Source organism: Hemiscyllium ocellatum, chromosome 21, assembly GCF_020745735.1.
Source record: "Hemiscyllium ocellatum isolate sHemOce1 chromosome 21, sHemOce1.pat.X.cur, whole genome shotgun sequence".
NCBI lineage: Eukaryota > Metazoa > Chordata > Chondrichthyes > Orectolobiformes > Hemiscylliidae > Hemiscyllium > Hemiscyllium ocellatum.
In genome coordinates this window covers 44094724-44113017 of record NC_083421.1, presented here as the reverse complement: position 1 = coordinate 44113017, position 18294 = coordinate 44094724, and the positions used below count along the sequence as shown (strand labels likewise).

Below are 18294 nucleotides of genomic sequence, written 5' to 3'. Positions count from 1 at the left end.
CCTGTTACACACATTCTGCCTGGATTTCCCTCTCAGGAACATCGGTGTCTAACAGATTCACCTGATCCAAGACTCTCACCAGTTCTCCATTTCTGCCAAAAGTGAAGTGGACCCTGAGCACAATGTGGCACTTCTTCAGTGCCAGCCAAGCTGACATGCTTGAGTCCTTGAAGTGGGGTTTCAGGAGACACTGCTATCAACTGAGCTAAATGAGACAATGTAGTTGATAAAGAGATCTTAGATTTTTTTTCTGAATAACCGTATATGTTAATCGACTGGTTTAACTGTTAAGCAGCTTGGCCCAGGCGGCTTTCATCAACATGTTGGGAGTCCCAGATGGTAGCGGGACACTTAAAGCTGCCAACATATGTGAAAGGAATTTCATCAGTTCCCAGCGAGCCTGCTAAATGAAGTGTACCACTTTAGGGAACAGACTGGCACCCCATCTGTCCCACAGTGGGTTTCCTATCAGCAGAGTTTCGCAGCTGCATTTCTGTTAAAAGTTGAAGGAAGTTTGAAGCTTATGCATCCAGCCTTTGGGCATAGGGAAATCCGCAGAGAGTCATTTCATCATCTTCTGTCGAACTATTAACTCCAAACAGCACAGGCTGCTTAGTTGAGCAGATTTTCTCGTGTGGTAAGTTAAAGGTGGGGCAATGTTAGTGAAAACTGCTGTTTGATCTGTGTTTAGCTGCAATCACTTGCAGGCTAGCTAAACCAATACCAAAACCAGCAGAATCAAACTGGTTCCGGAATAATCTACAGAAAAGGGAACTTGTTCACAATTGAGCTTACACCGACCCTGAACTAATTCACTGACTTGTTCTGAGTGACTAATTAACCATTATTTGATGTCTAACACTTGATATAATTTATTATTTAAAATGACTTCCAGGACTTCAAAAAACAAATGTTAAAATTCTAAAAGATACCTGGTTATAATTACACAATCTGAACACAATACCTTTAAAAGGTCAATCTCATTGATGCAGTCTTGCCTTGCTTTAGCATCCATCATTTCGAATACCTTAAAAAGACAAGCACAACCAAGAAATCTGATTTATATAAATAGTTAGCATTCAGGCATCATAGCCAGGTAGCTACTGTAGCTCACAGTTCTCTCCTCTAATAAGCGGCTTCTTGGAGTTGGTCAATTCAATCATATTTCCTAGCAGCTGGCCAATCAGCAGTTGTGAGGCTGGTAGGAACGTTAACTACCTCTTGCTGCAGTAAGACTGGGGGAGGGAGCTACATTGTAATCCCTAATGCCCAAAGATCCCTTCTCATGGGAGTTTCCCCTTCATTTTACAAGATCTACAATCACCCGGCCATCCGAAATTGTCAATTCCAAATACCTGACCAAGGACACTGCCTTTTCACCTTATCCCACCTGCCTCAGCAGTATCCAGCTCTTCCAGTCTTGCCCTTGGGGTGGGGGGTTCAGTATCCTACAGCCCTCAGGTTCAGGAGTCGACCTGCCTTCCTGAATTGACCCATGGTCCCACAGGCGCTAGTTTAGTTGGGTGGACAGTGGCAAAGTCACTGCCAGTCAGTGTGGGCATTGGGCTAGCCTTCTGCCCGGGTCAGGACACCAAAGACCATGGTAAATATTCAGCCCCATTTCTTTTGTTATTGTGACGTAACAAAACAATACGTCTTGCATCTAATATTAAATATATTAATAGTAAACCTGCAATTTGGAAATCTTGGTGTGGCAATCTCACAGGCTCCCATAGACTTGTTGCTGTCAGCGTGGAGAGAATCTGAATGTAATGTGAACAAACATTTCAAACGGATTTTCCAGCTTATACTGACCTGTGGTTACTGACTGGTGAGATGCAGGAGCTGTTACATGATTAACCTGTCTAAACTTCAGGCAGGGTGCAATCGGAATATTACTTCCTGTTCCCCTCACCCAGAGCCAGTTCCACTCCAATGTGAGTTTTGCTGACAAAACGAGGCAATACCAAAGTGAGAACTATTTCAGTGTGATTTTCTTTAAGATGAAATTTTCTGCATCAAGTCAAGCAACGTGATCTGCTGATTGCACGTGAGGGAGAAAGGGAGGTATCTGTGAGAGAGTTTCAGTTTTCTCAAATTTCTCAAGTAGATTTCCTGAGTAAGAGTTGTACGATGCAATGGCAAAATCATTTATGAAACCAATATTGTTACCCCAAGAAGAAATGGCCCTATCACATTATGTCGGCCTGGGTTACTCCCTTCCCCAATGAAACTTAAGGAAATTTTATAGTACAGTAAGCTGTTATTGCTAGTGAAACATTCCCACGCTTTTGACAAATTCTCTTACCTGGACTTTTTTTAGTGCAACTGCTTTTCCATTATGAAGACAAGTTGCTCGATATACTTCGCTGAACTGTCCCCGGCCTATTTTCTTCTCGATTTGGAAATCTGCCAGTCGGCTATGGTAGGTGTACGTTGGGGTATGCTTCTGTTCAAAAGGAGAAAGCAAGTTCACAATTTATTTTACCAACAAAGTAACTACTTAAGGGACCTTGATGAATAAACATTCTCAAATTCTCATTTATACTTTGTAGTTCGTGAACCCTTTCAGAAATCTATAAATCGAAGCTCCAGATTTAAAGTCCACAAATGGAAGTATTTAACAATCAAAATCATGAAGGCGCTTTCACGTGGTTTAATTTGGGAGTACATGGCTGATTGTGGAACTGAATTATATCTCAAAGGGAGATCCCAGGTTTGATGGCACAGGGCTTACTAAGCTTGTTCACATTAATTGAATGCAGCATAAAGAAACTGCAACTAGCTGCCCGACTATGCACATGATCTTGCTCGTGGGTGCTATTAAAAAAATACTTGGCTCATTAAATTCATAGCAGACTCAACAGCAGATTTGGGCCATTGTAGGAGGAATGAGTGTGATGATGGTAGAAAATTGTATACAAGTTGAATGAATGTAATAATAAAATTGAAAATGTTCCGAAGAAGTGACAAAAAAAGCTCAGAAGAGCTCAGAATGCAGCACAGTCAATCATCAGCCTTTGCAAATCCGAAGGGCCAGGGGTTTCTAAGGAGGAAAAGGCCTGGTACTGACAGGGGAGAGAGCAGCTGAACACTTGGCTCCTGGCTGATGGCTGCAGAAGGGGGAAGCTGCTTCCCAAAGATTGTTCATTTATCACATTCCAGAGCAGAATCCCAATAATTCCACAATGTCTGCGTAGTCATCACTGGTTGTGCCGGCTCAAAGTTGTCTGTTAGTAGGCATCTGGGCTCTCTGCTGATCCAGACACCATGACCACATCTATCATCATTGTCAGATAATGACATTTTGCAGGTAAAGCCAAGCCAGAATTACTGCCTTACTTCGTGCAGCACTATTCAAAACAAAGCAAGTTCTGATCTGCATTGTCAGGCCTATCTTTGGAGTTTGAGCCTCCACTTGTATCAAGCATCAACCAGCATAAGGTTTAATCACTTCTGTTTGCAGAAAGGAGTGTGCAGGAGCTCACAGTTGGGCACAGAGTCTCTCTTCGGTAGTCCTTTAATGAGCCTTTGCTTCTTCCAGATAAGCAACGCCCATGGGGAAATTCCTTGTAATGCAGCTAGTTTTATCAAAAGAAAATAATTGGCACAGACACTCTTAAAATCCCAAGCATCAGCAAAACGGGCTAGAAATGGATTAAAGCCTTTTGGAATTAGTCCTTTTTGGTCCATCAATCTTTCTTTTACATATTGAACAAATCGCAGCGACCTGAGGCAGACATTTAGGTGAAAGAACTATTTGATGGGATCTGCACCCAGTGTAAAGGCCAGAACACGTCAAGTTGATGCCAACAGCACAGTCTCAATTCCCACACTGGCTGAGGTTACCAGGAAAGTCCTGCTTTCTTGGCCTCGCCCCTTACCTGTGGCATGGTGACCCGCAGGTTAAATCACCACCAGCCATGTCTCTCTACTAACAGAGCAGCTCTGGGGCTATTGCAAATATACCTTTATGGTGCGGGGGTTCCAAGAGCTTGAGGTTTCAAATAAACCTGTTGGACCACAACCCAGTGTCGTGTGATTTTTAACTTTGTTTAATGAACAGATGCTTTGTCCGTTTAATTGTTCAAAATGTGTTTTTATTGCAAAAGTTGCATGCAACTGGCACATATGGGTCAAGAATACCCAGAATGTCGGTCGCACCATCTTAAGTGGATTTAAGAAGAGTCCATTTCTGATGTGAGGCACTCATTTTCCTGCCATGAATGTGTACATTCGGGGGGGTGGGGGTGGGGGCGGGGGCAGGGGCAGGGCTCTTCATTGAAACAGTAAAGGTGAAAAATCTGCTTCTCACAATCTGGTTCTAAAGAGTTGATTATTTAACTGGCACACGTCCTCCCACAAGAGTGAAAGGAGAAGTTGTAGCATGTTTCAAATTGAGATTCTGAAAAATTGACGTGATGGCTAATTTTACACAGATGCAAATGTCGAAGGACGTCTTGTGAATTTATTCTTAACCATGTATAGAGAAAAACAAAATTCCACAGAGACTCATCAATTAGAGTCTGGAATTAAAAACAATGCCACACTTCTGATACCAAAATCTGTATCATTGGTATTCATAAGGAGTCATTCTGGCTTTCACTCAGAATGTTTGTAGATGTTCAGAAAGTACCTTATAGTAGAATGAGTTGTCACAACTGTCACTGTATGGTCAGTACAGGTAGTGGACAAACAGCATTTAGAACAAACAATCATGCATGTGACTTGAATGGTGCATTTTCTGTCAATCACTTGAGATTATGGTCTAACAGTTCACCTGCCCAGTATTTTTGGTCAATCTGTGACCTGTCTGCTCTAGTTTCTTTGGAGGTGATATAAGTCAATGGATCCCACAGATGAGTTGGTGTTTAGAAAGGTTATGACCCTGATTAGGTGCTGTTAGAAATATGCTGTGTGAAAAGCTGTATCAGTCAGAAACCTCAAATAATAATAACGCCTGATGTGCTCCACAAACAATGTTCGTTATTGGAGTGGATTGTGTTAATCATAAATATAATTCACACAATAAACATGACTATTGTAGTTACAGTAATATATTTTACAGTACACATGAGAATTTCAAACCTCAGCAGTTTCATCTTCTGGCTGCAGTGTGGTTCAGTAATAAGTGAAATAACATGCTATCACCTTAAAAGCAGACTCCTGTGATTTGGAAACCTCTTGTGTACTATAAAATAGGCTAGCCCCACAAACTGAATCACCTATAACTATCTAAATGAAATATTGTTGGATTTCTACTGATAATTTCAGAAGCTTGGCATTTATTAATCACAGGCTGACCATTACAATAACTCTGTATTGGATTTTGTATCCCAGAGCCTTTAGCTTGTGTGTAATGTGATCATTTATATCTTTATTTCTGTCACATCTCCATTCAGGGCAGCGTAAATACAAGTGACTCCAGCAAAATATTGAGTGACTGAATGATAAGTTACTGGTCAACCCAGAGGATGAATGTTGTTCTCAGAATATCGCACGTGTTTTGGTAGTGAAGCATGTCAAAAGTAGAAAATCATAGGAATAGAAGTCAGACATTCAGCCCATCACATCTGCCTCACCATTCTAGATCATGGTGATCATCACCACAATGCCACTTTCCCAGACTATCTCCACATCCCTGATAGGTTTCTGGAGACAAAAGACAATCAATTTCTGTCTTGAACCTACTCAATGACTGAGCCTCCTCAGGCTCTGAAGTAGATAATTCCAAAGATTCACCACCCTCTGAATGAAGAAATTCCTCCTCATCTCAGTCTCAAATGACCTGCTCTTAATCCTGAGATAATGTCCCCAGTTCTGGAGACCCATGCCAGAGAAACACCCTATCTATATTCACTCTCTCACACACTATAAAAATTTTTATAGATTTCAATGGCATCGCCCTTCAATCTTTAAAACTCTTGGGAATACACACCCCGCCTCCTTATCCTCTCATTTTAAGACAACCTCATTATCCTGGGGATTAGTTTGGTGAACCTCTGTTGCATACTCAATGGCAAGTATATCCTTCATTAGATATTTTGCACACAATACTCCAGATGAGGTTTCACCAGGGCTCCATGCAGCAAGACATCCTTATTGCTGGTGCGCAAATTCCCTTATGAGGAAGGCCAACATTTAATTTACTTTCCTAACTGCTTCCTGGAAGTGCACACTGGCTTTTGACTTACTGTATTTTCCAATCTCTCACCATTTAACAAATATCTTCCTTTTTGTTTTTCCACTAACATGAATAACTTAATCATTATACTCCCACTTTCTGTGTTCTAGTCCATTCACTTAGACTGTCCAAGTCTTCTTGAAGCCTCCTTACATTCTCCTCCCAACTTAAATTCCCATCCAGTTTGGGATCACCAATAACTTGGGCAATAATATAATTGATCCCCACATCCAAATAATTTATAAATATGTCTTAGACCGAGCACTTATTCTACCTGTACCCACTGTGAACTAGAGGAGTTCAGGCCTGGGATAGATCAGTCATAATCTTACTAAATGGTGGACCAGTTTGAGAGGCCAAATGGCCTACTTCTTCTCCTATTACATATGTTCTGTAAGTCCTCAGACCACTTGAAACTGCAAAGAATGGCTTAATGGGTGTTGCTGTCCTTCCCCTCGGACCCAAGCAGCAGTATGTGGGATATGCCCCTTTGATGGATGCTCATGCACTTATGATTGTTTGAATGCCTGAGGCAACGACGGGGTTGGGTCTGGGACACATGGCTTGCTGCTGAAAGCTTTTTACAGTCATTATGCTTCTTTTTATCTGGGTGCAACATTAAAAAATGCAAAGTCAATTGTAAAGTTTCTAGGCCAGGAGCTTGGATCGCTGGAGGACAGAGTTTTCCAACAATAGAGGAAAGATCATTCATTGACCAACTCTGCACTATTGGAAGCCATGTTCAAAAAGGATGGAGGTTCCACACACCACAAGCTCCCTTCACAATTCTTGCTGCCTGTTCTTCTAGTAATGAGCTTGTGTGTCTGATCCTTTAGTCTCTTCTTACCCCACCTCTCCTCTAAGCCTCACGTTCCAAGCAAGTTTGGAACCACCATTCATAGGTTCTAAGATTTATATTCTACTTTCTTTATTAAAGTAATATTCTTTAACTGTCAGTTCACTTTCTTAGATAGATATCCAGGACCCAACTTAAATATTGCCATGATTAGTCCAACACAGAGTGCGTTCATCTGCATATAAGTTGCCAAGACGTTTGACCATACTCATCTGAAAATGCCTGTTCTTGAAAGCTAAAGTAGACTCAGGCCCGTTTAGTACTTGGATTGGGACTACCAGATACTCCACATTTATGGAGCTGCTGTGGTGGAGTGACCTTACCTCTGGACCAGGAGGCCTGGGTTTCATTTTTGAAAATATTTCTAAGTTGCCAAGAAAAAGATCAAGAGTAATTTGAAATAAATACTGGGTTATGGCAGAAAGAATTGCAGCAAATACCAAATTGCAATCAGAGCGCTGGTAATTCAGAGATTGAAAGTTACTGATTTTATCTTTTAGTGCAACCCAGGCCAACAAGATCTGGAGATTAGTTACCATTCCGATCACTCATGCTGGTACTAACTGGAGACACTTAGGAGGCGTATTCAGTGTACAAATGTAGAGTCATATCTGCCTGCCATGTTGGAATTAATGCTTGATGACGCTGAGACACACTGTCTGATGTGTTCTGGCATTCAGCAAGACCACAGCTGCACATTTACATATGCAATGACCTAGATTTGCATTCTCCATCACAGCCCATCAGGCCTAATTAAAGTAATATAGCTATCAAAGAGGGAGATAATACCATTACCTCCAAAGCTCAGGCTCAGGTCAGGCATTGGAATAACAACAAAATGCCTCATTTCATTAGGACGACCCACCTTCACTGTGGCCCATTATCAGATTACTCATGGTATTTAACATGTGTACATGTTATTACTGAACATTATTCCCCACTTAAGGTCGATTATAATTTTTCAAATAGAATTTTTGCTCAAGCCCGGACACAATTGTAAGTATTTAATTTCTAATTAATATTCTCCCCGGAGGAGTAATGTGAAGCTGGTTTGCTCAAATCACAGGTTCCGGGAGACAAGGAACAGCGGTGGCTGCAAATTAAGCCTTACCTCAAAGGGCCTGTGCTCAGAGCAGTGAGGAGTAGGCATTCAAGAGCACTGGATAGTCACACAAAAAGTAAGGACTGAAACTAACAGCTCACAATCCAGAACCAGGCCTCTGTTATCAAGGTTGGGAAGCTCCATCGAGATGGATACATTCCCAATTATTCCAGCACAATAACTAAATTAAAAAGCAAAACAATCAACAAGATAATGCACACCAATAAAGTGTCAGTGAACTGAGGTCTGAGTGTGAAAAATGAGCATCTATGCCCTCCGTGCAGAATATGCCAACACATAAGCACCAAACGTTCTTATCCTACATGGTACAAATGCTCAGGAATTTACATAAAAATCATTTGAGATTAAGCCCATGATGAATAGCTCAGTAACTGGACAACAGTCAGAGGAGCAAACACAGCCCCTGGTGTTCTTAACACCCAGAAGGACTGCCAGCATCTTGAATTAAAGAGAGGATTTCTATTGAGCAGCCACCAATGTGGCAATCTGGGGAGAGGTTTAGCTTTCTAAGTGGTTTTGTTTTCAAATTGTCTGTAGTTTTATATACATATGTTCATTTTTACCCCTCAAAGTGGTTCAGAAACTATTCCTCATCAGCCAAACAATTGGTCAGAGACTCAAGAAACAGGCTGAGCAGCCAGGTCAACCCAAGCTCCAGCACTGTGCCTCCGATCACACTTCCATGTATTCAGAGAGCTGCAGACACCTGCTGGGCGTTTCGGGGCAGTTTAAAGATCGAGCAAAGTGTGTCATTAGCAGGGTCCATTATGTAGACCCAGAGGGAAAAATGCAACAATTGGAAGAGGGAGAGTGACAGAGGGCATGAGTCAATTGGGAACAGTAGAGGGTATTAAAGGAGAGTGTGATGATAGGGAGAGGGGAGTTATGGGCAGGATTGAGAGAGGAACTGGAGTGATCTAAGGTGAGAAAGAGACGGTGTTTGAGACAGGATAGAGGTTGGGAGAGTCCACTACATTTGTCATCACCTCTGCTATTAAAAACAAAAAAGAGTCTTAGGTGGAAATCCTTTAAGACCACTGATTTGACTTCGTGGAGGCCATCAGAGGTTCCCTTAAGAACAACTTTACAAAGGGACCTCTAACAGGTAAAACTGAGAAGAGTGCTAACATCTGGATGAGCTGTATTGAATTGGATATTTTCTCCCTCCAGCAATATGGCAAGCAGCAATTTCCATGAATAGCCACAACCTTCCTACCAAACCAGATGTTCAGGCACGAATATTGCTCTGAGAAACAGGTTAGGTACTCACCCTCGAAGTTGACAGGAGGAGTCGGGAAAATTCCAAAATATTTCCACGGCCATCATGCTCCCATTCCACCTCATATCCCATAGATGGCCCCCCAATAATAAGAGATGCCCCTCCTCCCCATGGCCTCTCCCACCACGTTTTATCTCCAAAACATCCATGACCTCTCAAAACCATGTATACACTCACCATGCATCTCCACATGACCCATCATAGTCCGAAGATACCTCGAAAACCCCCACATCCAACCGTCCCTGTCCAGTTCATTGCTCCTATGCAGTGTACAGTGGGTGAACTTTGACACAACAGGTGGAAACAGAAGCAGACTTCAGCATATGGGAGCATGAGGAACTTTTGAACTAATCTTTCAAAACGTTCCCTCATTCAGACAGTGCTTCACAATTGCTCGGACAATTGCTAAAGAAAAGCTGGTCCGACTCCATGGAGAGACTGGGACATGCTGTCTCCACAGCTGAATAAAACAGGTTAGGAATATCAGGTTTGGGCTCACAAACCAGACAACATCCCCATAAGGTACTCCCAAAATTCTGAGAGCCCGGCAATGGGGTTGGGACTTTTAAACAGTTTCGGAGTCAACCCATTTTGACGGCTACCTGGTCCAAGTCGTTTCTGTTCCATCAGGAGTTGCTGTCAGGCCAGTTCCCTACACTGTGAGAGCTGCTGTTGATATTGGAAGCTGCTTTTCATGTCAGAGGGCTACATGGCTGCCTGCTCAGATATAATAACACAAAACCACTTCCTGGCCAAACTAGACAAGTCTTTTGATGTTCATGGGGAAATAGTTTATTGCACATTAGCAACTACTTAATAGTTCCATTGATATGACTGACACTATTACAGAGACTTTAAGGAGGACTGTATCTTACGTCTCACTCCTTTGAGATCCTAAGTGTTCGACCTGCAAGTTCCAGATGACATTGACAAAGTGGGTAGCACTTATATCATTCTTCTGACTCGTACAACAGACACAAAATTCATTTTTATTTGTTCAATTCTACGACTGAACATTGTGACATTAAACAGGCTGAAAGAAAAAAAGTCATTTGAAATTCATTATGGTCCTCCGAAACAAGTTAACTTTACAAAAAAAAAGCTGCCGGCTTGATGCAAAATGCTATTCATTGCTAAAAGAAAAATGTGTAAAGACTGCAACTCCCTGCAGGTTTTGGCAGGATACACTTTGGAGTTGTTAGCAATTCCAGTGTAAACAAGGGGCATTCGTGCCAATCTATACTGAGGCCTATTTTAGCAGGTCTGCATTTTTTTTTCACATTTTTCTTTTTTTCCTCCTCTAAGTTTTCATTCTTCCCCTTGGTGCCCATTTGCTTTCCCTTTCTCTGTTGTCCCTTCTACTTTTCAGTCTGTCTCTATTTTTCCTTCTGATCCATACAATCCTCAGGGATCTCTGTGCCCCTCTAGTACTGGCTGACTGTGCATTCATGGTTTAATCCCTCCACCACTAGCAACTGTACCTCCAGCTGCCCAGGCACCAAGCTCTGGAACACACTCTCCAAACCCCTCCACTTCTCTATCTTCTCTCCTTCCTTAAGATGTTTCTGAAAATCTAGCTCACTGACAAGCTTTAGGATATCTGTGCTCCTCATTGATTGATTGATTTCATTTATTGTCAGGTGTACTGAAGTAGAGTGAAAAGCTTTACAAGCAGTACAGGCAGATTATAGGAAGCAAGGATGGATAGATCAGAAAGACTTAAAGGCAACCATCTGATGGAGGAGCAGCGCTCTGTAAGCTAGTGCTTCCAAATAAACCTGTTGGACTACAACTTGGTGTTGTGTGATTTTTAACTTTGTCTACCCCAGTCCAACACTGCACCTCCAAATCATAGACAGAGACTTACTGGTTACATTGCCTGGACGTAAAAGAAAATTATTAGTAATTTTTACAGATTTAGAATTTAAGTATAAAAGTGTAGAAAATTTATAAGAAATGTTAGACTTAGATCTGTTATAGGAAGCTCACAAGGAGTTATTAGCGCCATCTTGTTGGAGTCTAATTGCATATGTCAGGTCACATTTTGTTTTACAGTATTCCTGCAAGTCACCTTTTCCTTAATGAAAGGCACCATATAAATACAGGCTTGTTGTTACGGTCTGGGAAATTACACACAGAACAAAATAAAAGCACAATAAGGAAAAGCAAATAAATATCCATAAATAATGCCAGCCCCAGAATTATAGCCATGCATAAGACGTTTGGCTAAGCTTTTGTGTCTCAAAGATTTGTAAAATGCTGACTGGAATGGATTTATACAATTTTCTCAGAACCTGTGTTGTATTATTGACAAACTGATTAACGGAGACTAACAGGATCGAACAAACAGTCGACAGCCAGAATGGAGTTCGTTCAGCTGATGACATGTCAAAGATATTACTATTTAAGTAAGCCATGTGTTGAGAGATTTTTACCTTCCCTCCATCCATAAATCCAGAAGTGGAGATGTTTACTGATGACTGCTCAATTTTCAGTGACATTTTCTGATTTCTCGGATTCCACCCTGCCATCAAATTCACTTGGTCCATCTCGGACACCTCCCTCCCCTTTCTTGCCCTCACCATTTCAATCTCCGGTGACAGTCTCCAGATGGATGTTTACTATAAACCTACAGACTCCCGCAACTACCTTGACATACCTCCCACCACCCAGTATCCTGCAAGAACTGCATCCCATTCTCCAAATTTCTCTGCATCTGCTCGGACGAGGAGACATTCCATTCCCGAGCATCCCAGATGTCTATCTATTTTGAACAACATGCTTTTCCTCCCTCTGTCATCCAGACAGCTCTCCACTGTGCCACCTCTAATCCTCATTCCACTGCCCTAAACCCCTCCTCCCAACAATATAAAGACAGAGCACCCCCTTGTCCCCACCTACCACCCCACCGGTCTCCGCATCTAATGTGCCATCCTCAAACATTTCTGTCAATGCCAATTGGACCCCACCACAAAGAATATCTTCCCCTCCCCACCCCTCTCTGCCTTCCGCAATGACTGTTCCCTCCAACAGTCCTCGGTTCACGTCATCCCCACCACCGAACTTCCAGGTACCTTTCCCTGCAACCAGAAAAGATACAAAACCTGCCAGCACACCAACCCCCTCGCCTTCCAAGTGAGACAGAGGTTCACCTGCTTCTCCTCCAACCTAGTTTACTGTATACGGTGCTCCCGATGTTGTCTTCTCTACATCGGAGAGACCGAACGTAAACTTAGGAAACGGTTCAATGAGCATCGCAGCCAGGTCCGCAGGAGATAACGAGACCTCCAAGTCACCACCCAAGTCCCCCAACCACTCCCTTACCAACAAGACCATCTCTGACCTCCCCCATTGCCAAAACAAACCACAGCTCCATTTGGAGGAAAGCACCCTACAGCCCAGAGGACGCAACACTGAGTTCTCCAATTTCAAATACCTTCCCACCCCATTCTCTGATTCCCTTCCCAGTTCCTTCCCTCCCTGCCACCCCTCCCAGCCACCAACCATTCATCCCTACCGTTGACCAGCCAAGTCATACCCTCTGCTTGTCTTCACCAACTCCACTTCACCACCCTGCCTCCTTCACCCCCCTTATCTGCAGCTCCCCCCATAGTCCTGAAGAAGGGTTACACCCGAAACGTTGACTTCTGCACCTCCTGATGCTGCCTGGCTTGCTGCGTTCTTCCAGCCTCCTGCTGGTCTTCTCAGATGCTGAAGCAGTCCATGTCCATATGCAGCAAGACATGTACAATATAGAGGATTGGGATAACCAGTGGCAAGTAAGTAATATTCACTTCACACAAGGGAATCTAACCATCTCTGGCTGACATCTAATGGCAATATCATCACTGAAATCCTACCATCAACACCGTGGGTGTTACCACGGTCTCACGATTTAGGTTGAATTCTGTGGTTGTCAGAGCAGGTTAAAGGGCTAGGAATCCTGTAGTGAGTAACTCAACTGCTAACTGCCCAAAGCCTGTCCACCATCTCCAAGGCACAAGTCTGGTTTGGCATGGAATAATCTCAAACAACCCAGAGCAAAACAGCTTGCTCAGCACCCCATCCACCACCTTAAATATTCACTCCCTCCACTGCTGGTGTACAGAGGCACCAAATACAGGACATACTGCTGGAACTTGCCAAGCCTCCATCAACCACACCTCCCTAACAGCTCCTCGTCTCCGAAAAGAGGAGTGCACTTTATCCATGGGAGAACCCACCACCTGCAAATGTCTCTGCCAGCCACACACCACCCTTACCTTGGACCACCTAGTTGTTCCTACATTGTCACTGGCTCAAAATCCAGGGATTCCCTCTCCCATTACCTTTTTGGAGGCAATTAGGGATGGTCAGGAGACTGCTGGCCCACCCAGTAACACTTACATCCACAAAATAAAAAAAAAACAAAGCTTATATTTTGCAATAGGCTGCTTTTTAGTGATACATCACAAGTTAATGGCTACTCCTGCCCAATCACTCAAACCTGGACATGAGTCCAGCAAACAAGAGTCAGCACATATCAGAAATCACATTCACTCACAGTCCTCACTAAAATTCATGCTGTGGGGGCTCTGGTGTTAGACTGGGGCAGACACGGTGCATAAATGTTGCTTTTAGGTTTCTGATCAGGAGATTTTTCTGAAATATTTCCCAACATGTAGAAAGACCACATTGGCCGTAGAGAGGAAGGTTGCATCATTCTTGTGTATGCATGAGTCAAGTTCAGAATAATCAGGAATGATGACTGCCTCTGACCCTAATGGCAACATATTACCTGGAGCCACTGACAAGCGCTGTCACTTCAGGCTGATATGAAGTCTCCAGAGGTTGTGATCATCAAGTCATACAACACTGAAGGAGGCTATTTGGCCCAATGTGTCATTGCCAGTTCCCAGAAAGAGATATTCACATAATCACACTGCCCTGCCCTCTCCTAATCCTGCATTTTCCATTTTAAATTACACATCCAGTTCCCTTATGCTTTCACCATACTTTCACAGGCTACCACTTCAAATTCTATCAACCCACACTAAAAAAAATTTTCTTCGTCTCAGTTTAGCGTTTTTGGCAACTATCTTAAATCCAAGTCCTCTGATTGCTGATTCACCCAGCAGTGGAAACAGCTTCAATCTACTTTATGAATACCCATTCATAACTTCGACATCTTTGCATTTATTCTGCTGTATCCCCCTCGAAGTTGCAATGGACAAAGCTGCCATTGGGTATGTGTTGGATTGCAGAACTCAATAACTGGGACTGAATTCAAATCCTGACATCTGTATTGATTTTCAAGCTATTTAAATGAGATTATTTAACTGCACAATTGCTACATTTAGCTACCTTAATGCTAGTGCCTTTCAATACAGTGTGTCATACAATTATCCAAAATAGGCCATTTTTCCATATTAATCCAACAGAGGTCCAACAAAGCTTATCGCAGTTGAGCGTAGGACAGTGTCAGGCACCGTCTTTGGGAAAACCTGACTGTTTCTTTTTCCTTTCTGTTTAACTATTAGTGGGAACAATGAATAAATATTGGCAGATCAGAATTGTTCACTGGTTCTCCGAGAATGAGAAACAAATCCTCCAATCTTTTAAACCAGCTCTTAAAGTTGAAATTATTTAGTGTGGAACATTAGAAAAAAAAGTCATCAAAATGTTACTTTACATTTTGCACACTTTTGATGTGACTGGTTCTCCAGGAATGGATTGCAATCTGGTAGCAAGAAGAACAAGGGGTGCATGGACTGAATTGGAAACCAACTTCTTATAAGTTATTTAACATACGTATAGTTTGTCACAGACAAATTTTGCCAAAAAGAGGGACATATTGTTGAACCTTTTTATCTTGCACTCATCTGGGCAAACACAAGATTTCACAGGAACATAGCAGATTACACCCCAAGAGAAAAGGCACACAATTGGTGGGTGACTCAAATCTGATTGGCTAAAGCACTGGCATGGAGAAACTAATTACAGGCTCCCAAGCTCCTGGTAATTATGAAAAGGTTCAATACTTAAACATATCCCTTTAAACATACATTCTGTTTGTTCCCAGAGCATGGGTCTCCATGTATGAGTGCTTGTCACTTCTTGCCAGCATGAATTGAACCATGTTACAAGTTTGACTGATTATCATAAACTGGTTGCCAGTACAACTAGTAGAACATATAAGACCCTTCAACAAGTGTTGTCTAATCATAGAATCATACTGAACAGTTTGTCTAACAGTAGACATTTGTATTGGGTTTGGCAAGTGGGGACTGGGTGAGCATAGTGCCTCCTCCGTCCATTACTAACACAAGTTTCGGAAGGATTTGATTACTAGACCAGATACTGAGTGGTTGCTTTCTCTTGGTAGGGTTATAGAACTGGGGAGTACAGTGCAAAGACAAGGGCCTTTTATCAGATTGAGATGACAATAATTTTTTTCTCTCCTGAAGGATTGTTATCTTTGAAATTCTCTTCCACAGACAACTGTGGAGGCTGGGCTACTGAAATCAGTTAAGACTGAGTAAGGTTGTTGATTGACAACAGAGTCAAAGATTAGGGAAGGCAGACAAGAAAGTGACTTTAAGGTAACAGTCAGATGATCGTATTGAATGGTGGAGAAGGCTCAATGGCTTACTCCTGATCCTATTTTATATCAACTTATGAAAGAACATGCTGCTTGATTCAATAATAGCATTGTTGGGACTATGGCCTTTTCCTGATGAAGGGCTTATGCCTGAAACATCGATACTCCTGCAACTTGGACGCTACCTACCTGATGTGCTTTTCCAGCACCACACTCTCGACCCCACATATGGCCTTATACCTTGCACTGTATAGGAACTTAAATCCAAATGTAATTCAGCCAGCCCTGACTTCTAGAACCACGTACATGTTAGACCAACAGGTTAATCAACTTCAAATTACTTGACAATATACTCTATCTTCTTCACATTCTTTTGCTCCATTAAGAAGCTAGAAAATAACAGGTCATGTGACCAGACTAAAGATACTTGACCAAATTAATTTATAATTTGAGCAACAGGCAGCAACACAATTAACAGCAAGATACTGATCCAGCACAGTACTTTAAGTAACAAAATAGATTCTGAGCACAAGGGGTAGCAAGAGGAAATCAAATCCTTTGTCAAAACTGAGAGCAAACAATTGGTGCAATGAGAGACCTGATTCATTTTTAACATTCCAGCCATTTCCTTACGCATAAACAGATAGACTGAAATCATGACAGATCTCACTTCTTCAGATTCCTGAAGAAGGGCTCATGCCCGAAACGTCTATTCTCCTGCTCCTTGGATGCCTCCTGACCTGCTGCACTTATCCAGCAACACATTTTCAGCTCTGATCTCCAGCATCTGCAGTCCTCACTTTCTCCTAGAAGATCTCACTTCTTGTAAGGAAAGCCATTAAGGTCCTGGATATTTCTGCATCCTCCATACATTTCTCTTTAATAGCTTCACAGTCAGCAAGGTGAGCATTGTCCAGTCTGTTGTAAACCCTAACACTAATGTTGACATTGTGGTGACTGAGACGAGGTCAGCCAAGTTGACCTCATAGAATAAGAGTTCCCTAATTGGGGCTGTTAACCTGGTCCAATCAGGGAGCCCTGGCTGACAGATATAAACAGGAGCATTGGTGGGAGGGACGGGGGCTTGCTGGGTCTGTATTGTCTGCACTTTTGTATGTAACAGTATTGTATAATGTACAAATGTCATTGTCACTGTCTTATCATATGTGGAACTGGGATTTGAGGTTTGTCCTCATCTCCCTGTAAAATGGTTGAACGGTAGGGTTTGGGGCCTAGCTTTGCTGCTCCTCTCCCTTGTAAAATTGCTGTCTCTTGTGTACAGCTGTAAATGTTTTTTGTAAATTATTTTGTAATTTGTTTAATAAAAAAATAAACAGGAGATTCAGAGTCTCCTCAGTTTAAAATAAATAAATAAATAAAGAGGAGCATCATAGATTCTGCTCATTCCGAGAGCTGGCTCTGAGGAAGCTGGATGAGTATCAAGGACTTTCCATGTGTAAAGGATGACTTGATGATGGGATACAGCTTCTGAGGAATTATTTCCGACATCTTAAATAATTTAAGCTACCAAGTAATATTCATCTTCATTAGATTTTGTATAAAGAATGAAGCAGTCAAGAAACCTAAGCAAGACATACACTTCCTAATGAATAAGTCTGATTGCATACAGACAAATATTGTCAGCAATGCCACAATGAAGCAAGATGCTCCCAGAGACAAAGATTTTTGAAGTAATTTCTTTATAACATCTGACAGAATCATTTCACTTGTGTTATAAACATTTGTGTGAACATATTATTGGTGTGATTGGTCAGCAGTGGTTCATTTCCCGCCTCAGGCGACTGACTGTGTGGGGTTTGCATGTTCTCCCCGTGTCTGCGTGGGTTTCCTCTGGGTGCTCCAGTTTCCTCCCACAGTCCAAAGATGTGCGGGTCAGGTGAATTGGCCATGCTAAATTGCCCATAGTGTTAGGTAAGGGGTAAATGTAGGGGGTATGGGTGGATTGCGCTTCGGCGGTTGGTGTGGACTTGTTGGGCCGAAGGGCCTGTTTCCACACTGTAAGAAATCTAAGTAATCTAATCTGTAAGTAATCTAATTTCACTGTGGCAATGATGATGTTGAATTGTCCTCAAGGTAGAGATCACTTCCTGAGAGAAATCTGCTTTTAAAGCTCCCAGGGTACTTACATTAAAAAAAATCAGATCAGTAACTATATTTGATTAGATTCCCTACAGTGTGGAAACAGGCCCTTCGGCCCAACCATTCCACACTGACCCTCTGAAGAGTAACCCACCCAGACCCATTTTTCCCT

The 18294-nt window shown here is 42.3% G+C and overlaps 1 protein-coding gene across 3 annotated transcripts in view; it reads right to left on the bottom strand.

Moving 5' to 3' along the window:
• The window catches only part of LOC132825847 (serine/threonine-protein kinase Nek6-like), a 277685-nt gene that overhangs the window by 133497 nt on the left and 125894 nt on the right, over window positions 1-18294 (bottom strand). For all 3 annotated transcript variants that reach the window (XM_060841397.1, XM_060841399.1, XM_060841400.1), the window contains exons 3-4: window positions 2309-2449; window positions 965-1027 (exon numbers count right to left, since the gene is read on the bottom strand). In XM_060841397.1, coding sequence (XP_060697380.1) covers window positions 965-1027; window positions 2309-2449 — 204 coding nt within the window. The remainder of the gene's footprint in view (window positions 1-964; window positions 1028-2308; window positions 2450-18294) is intronic.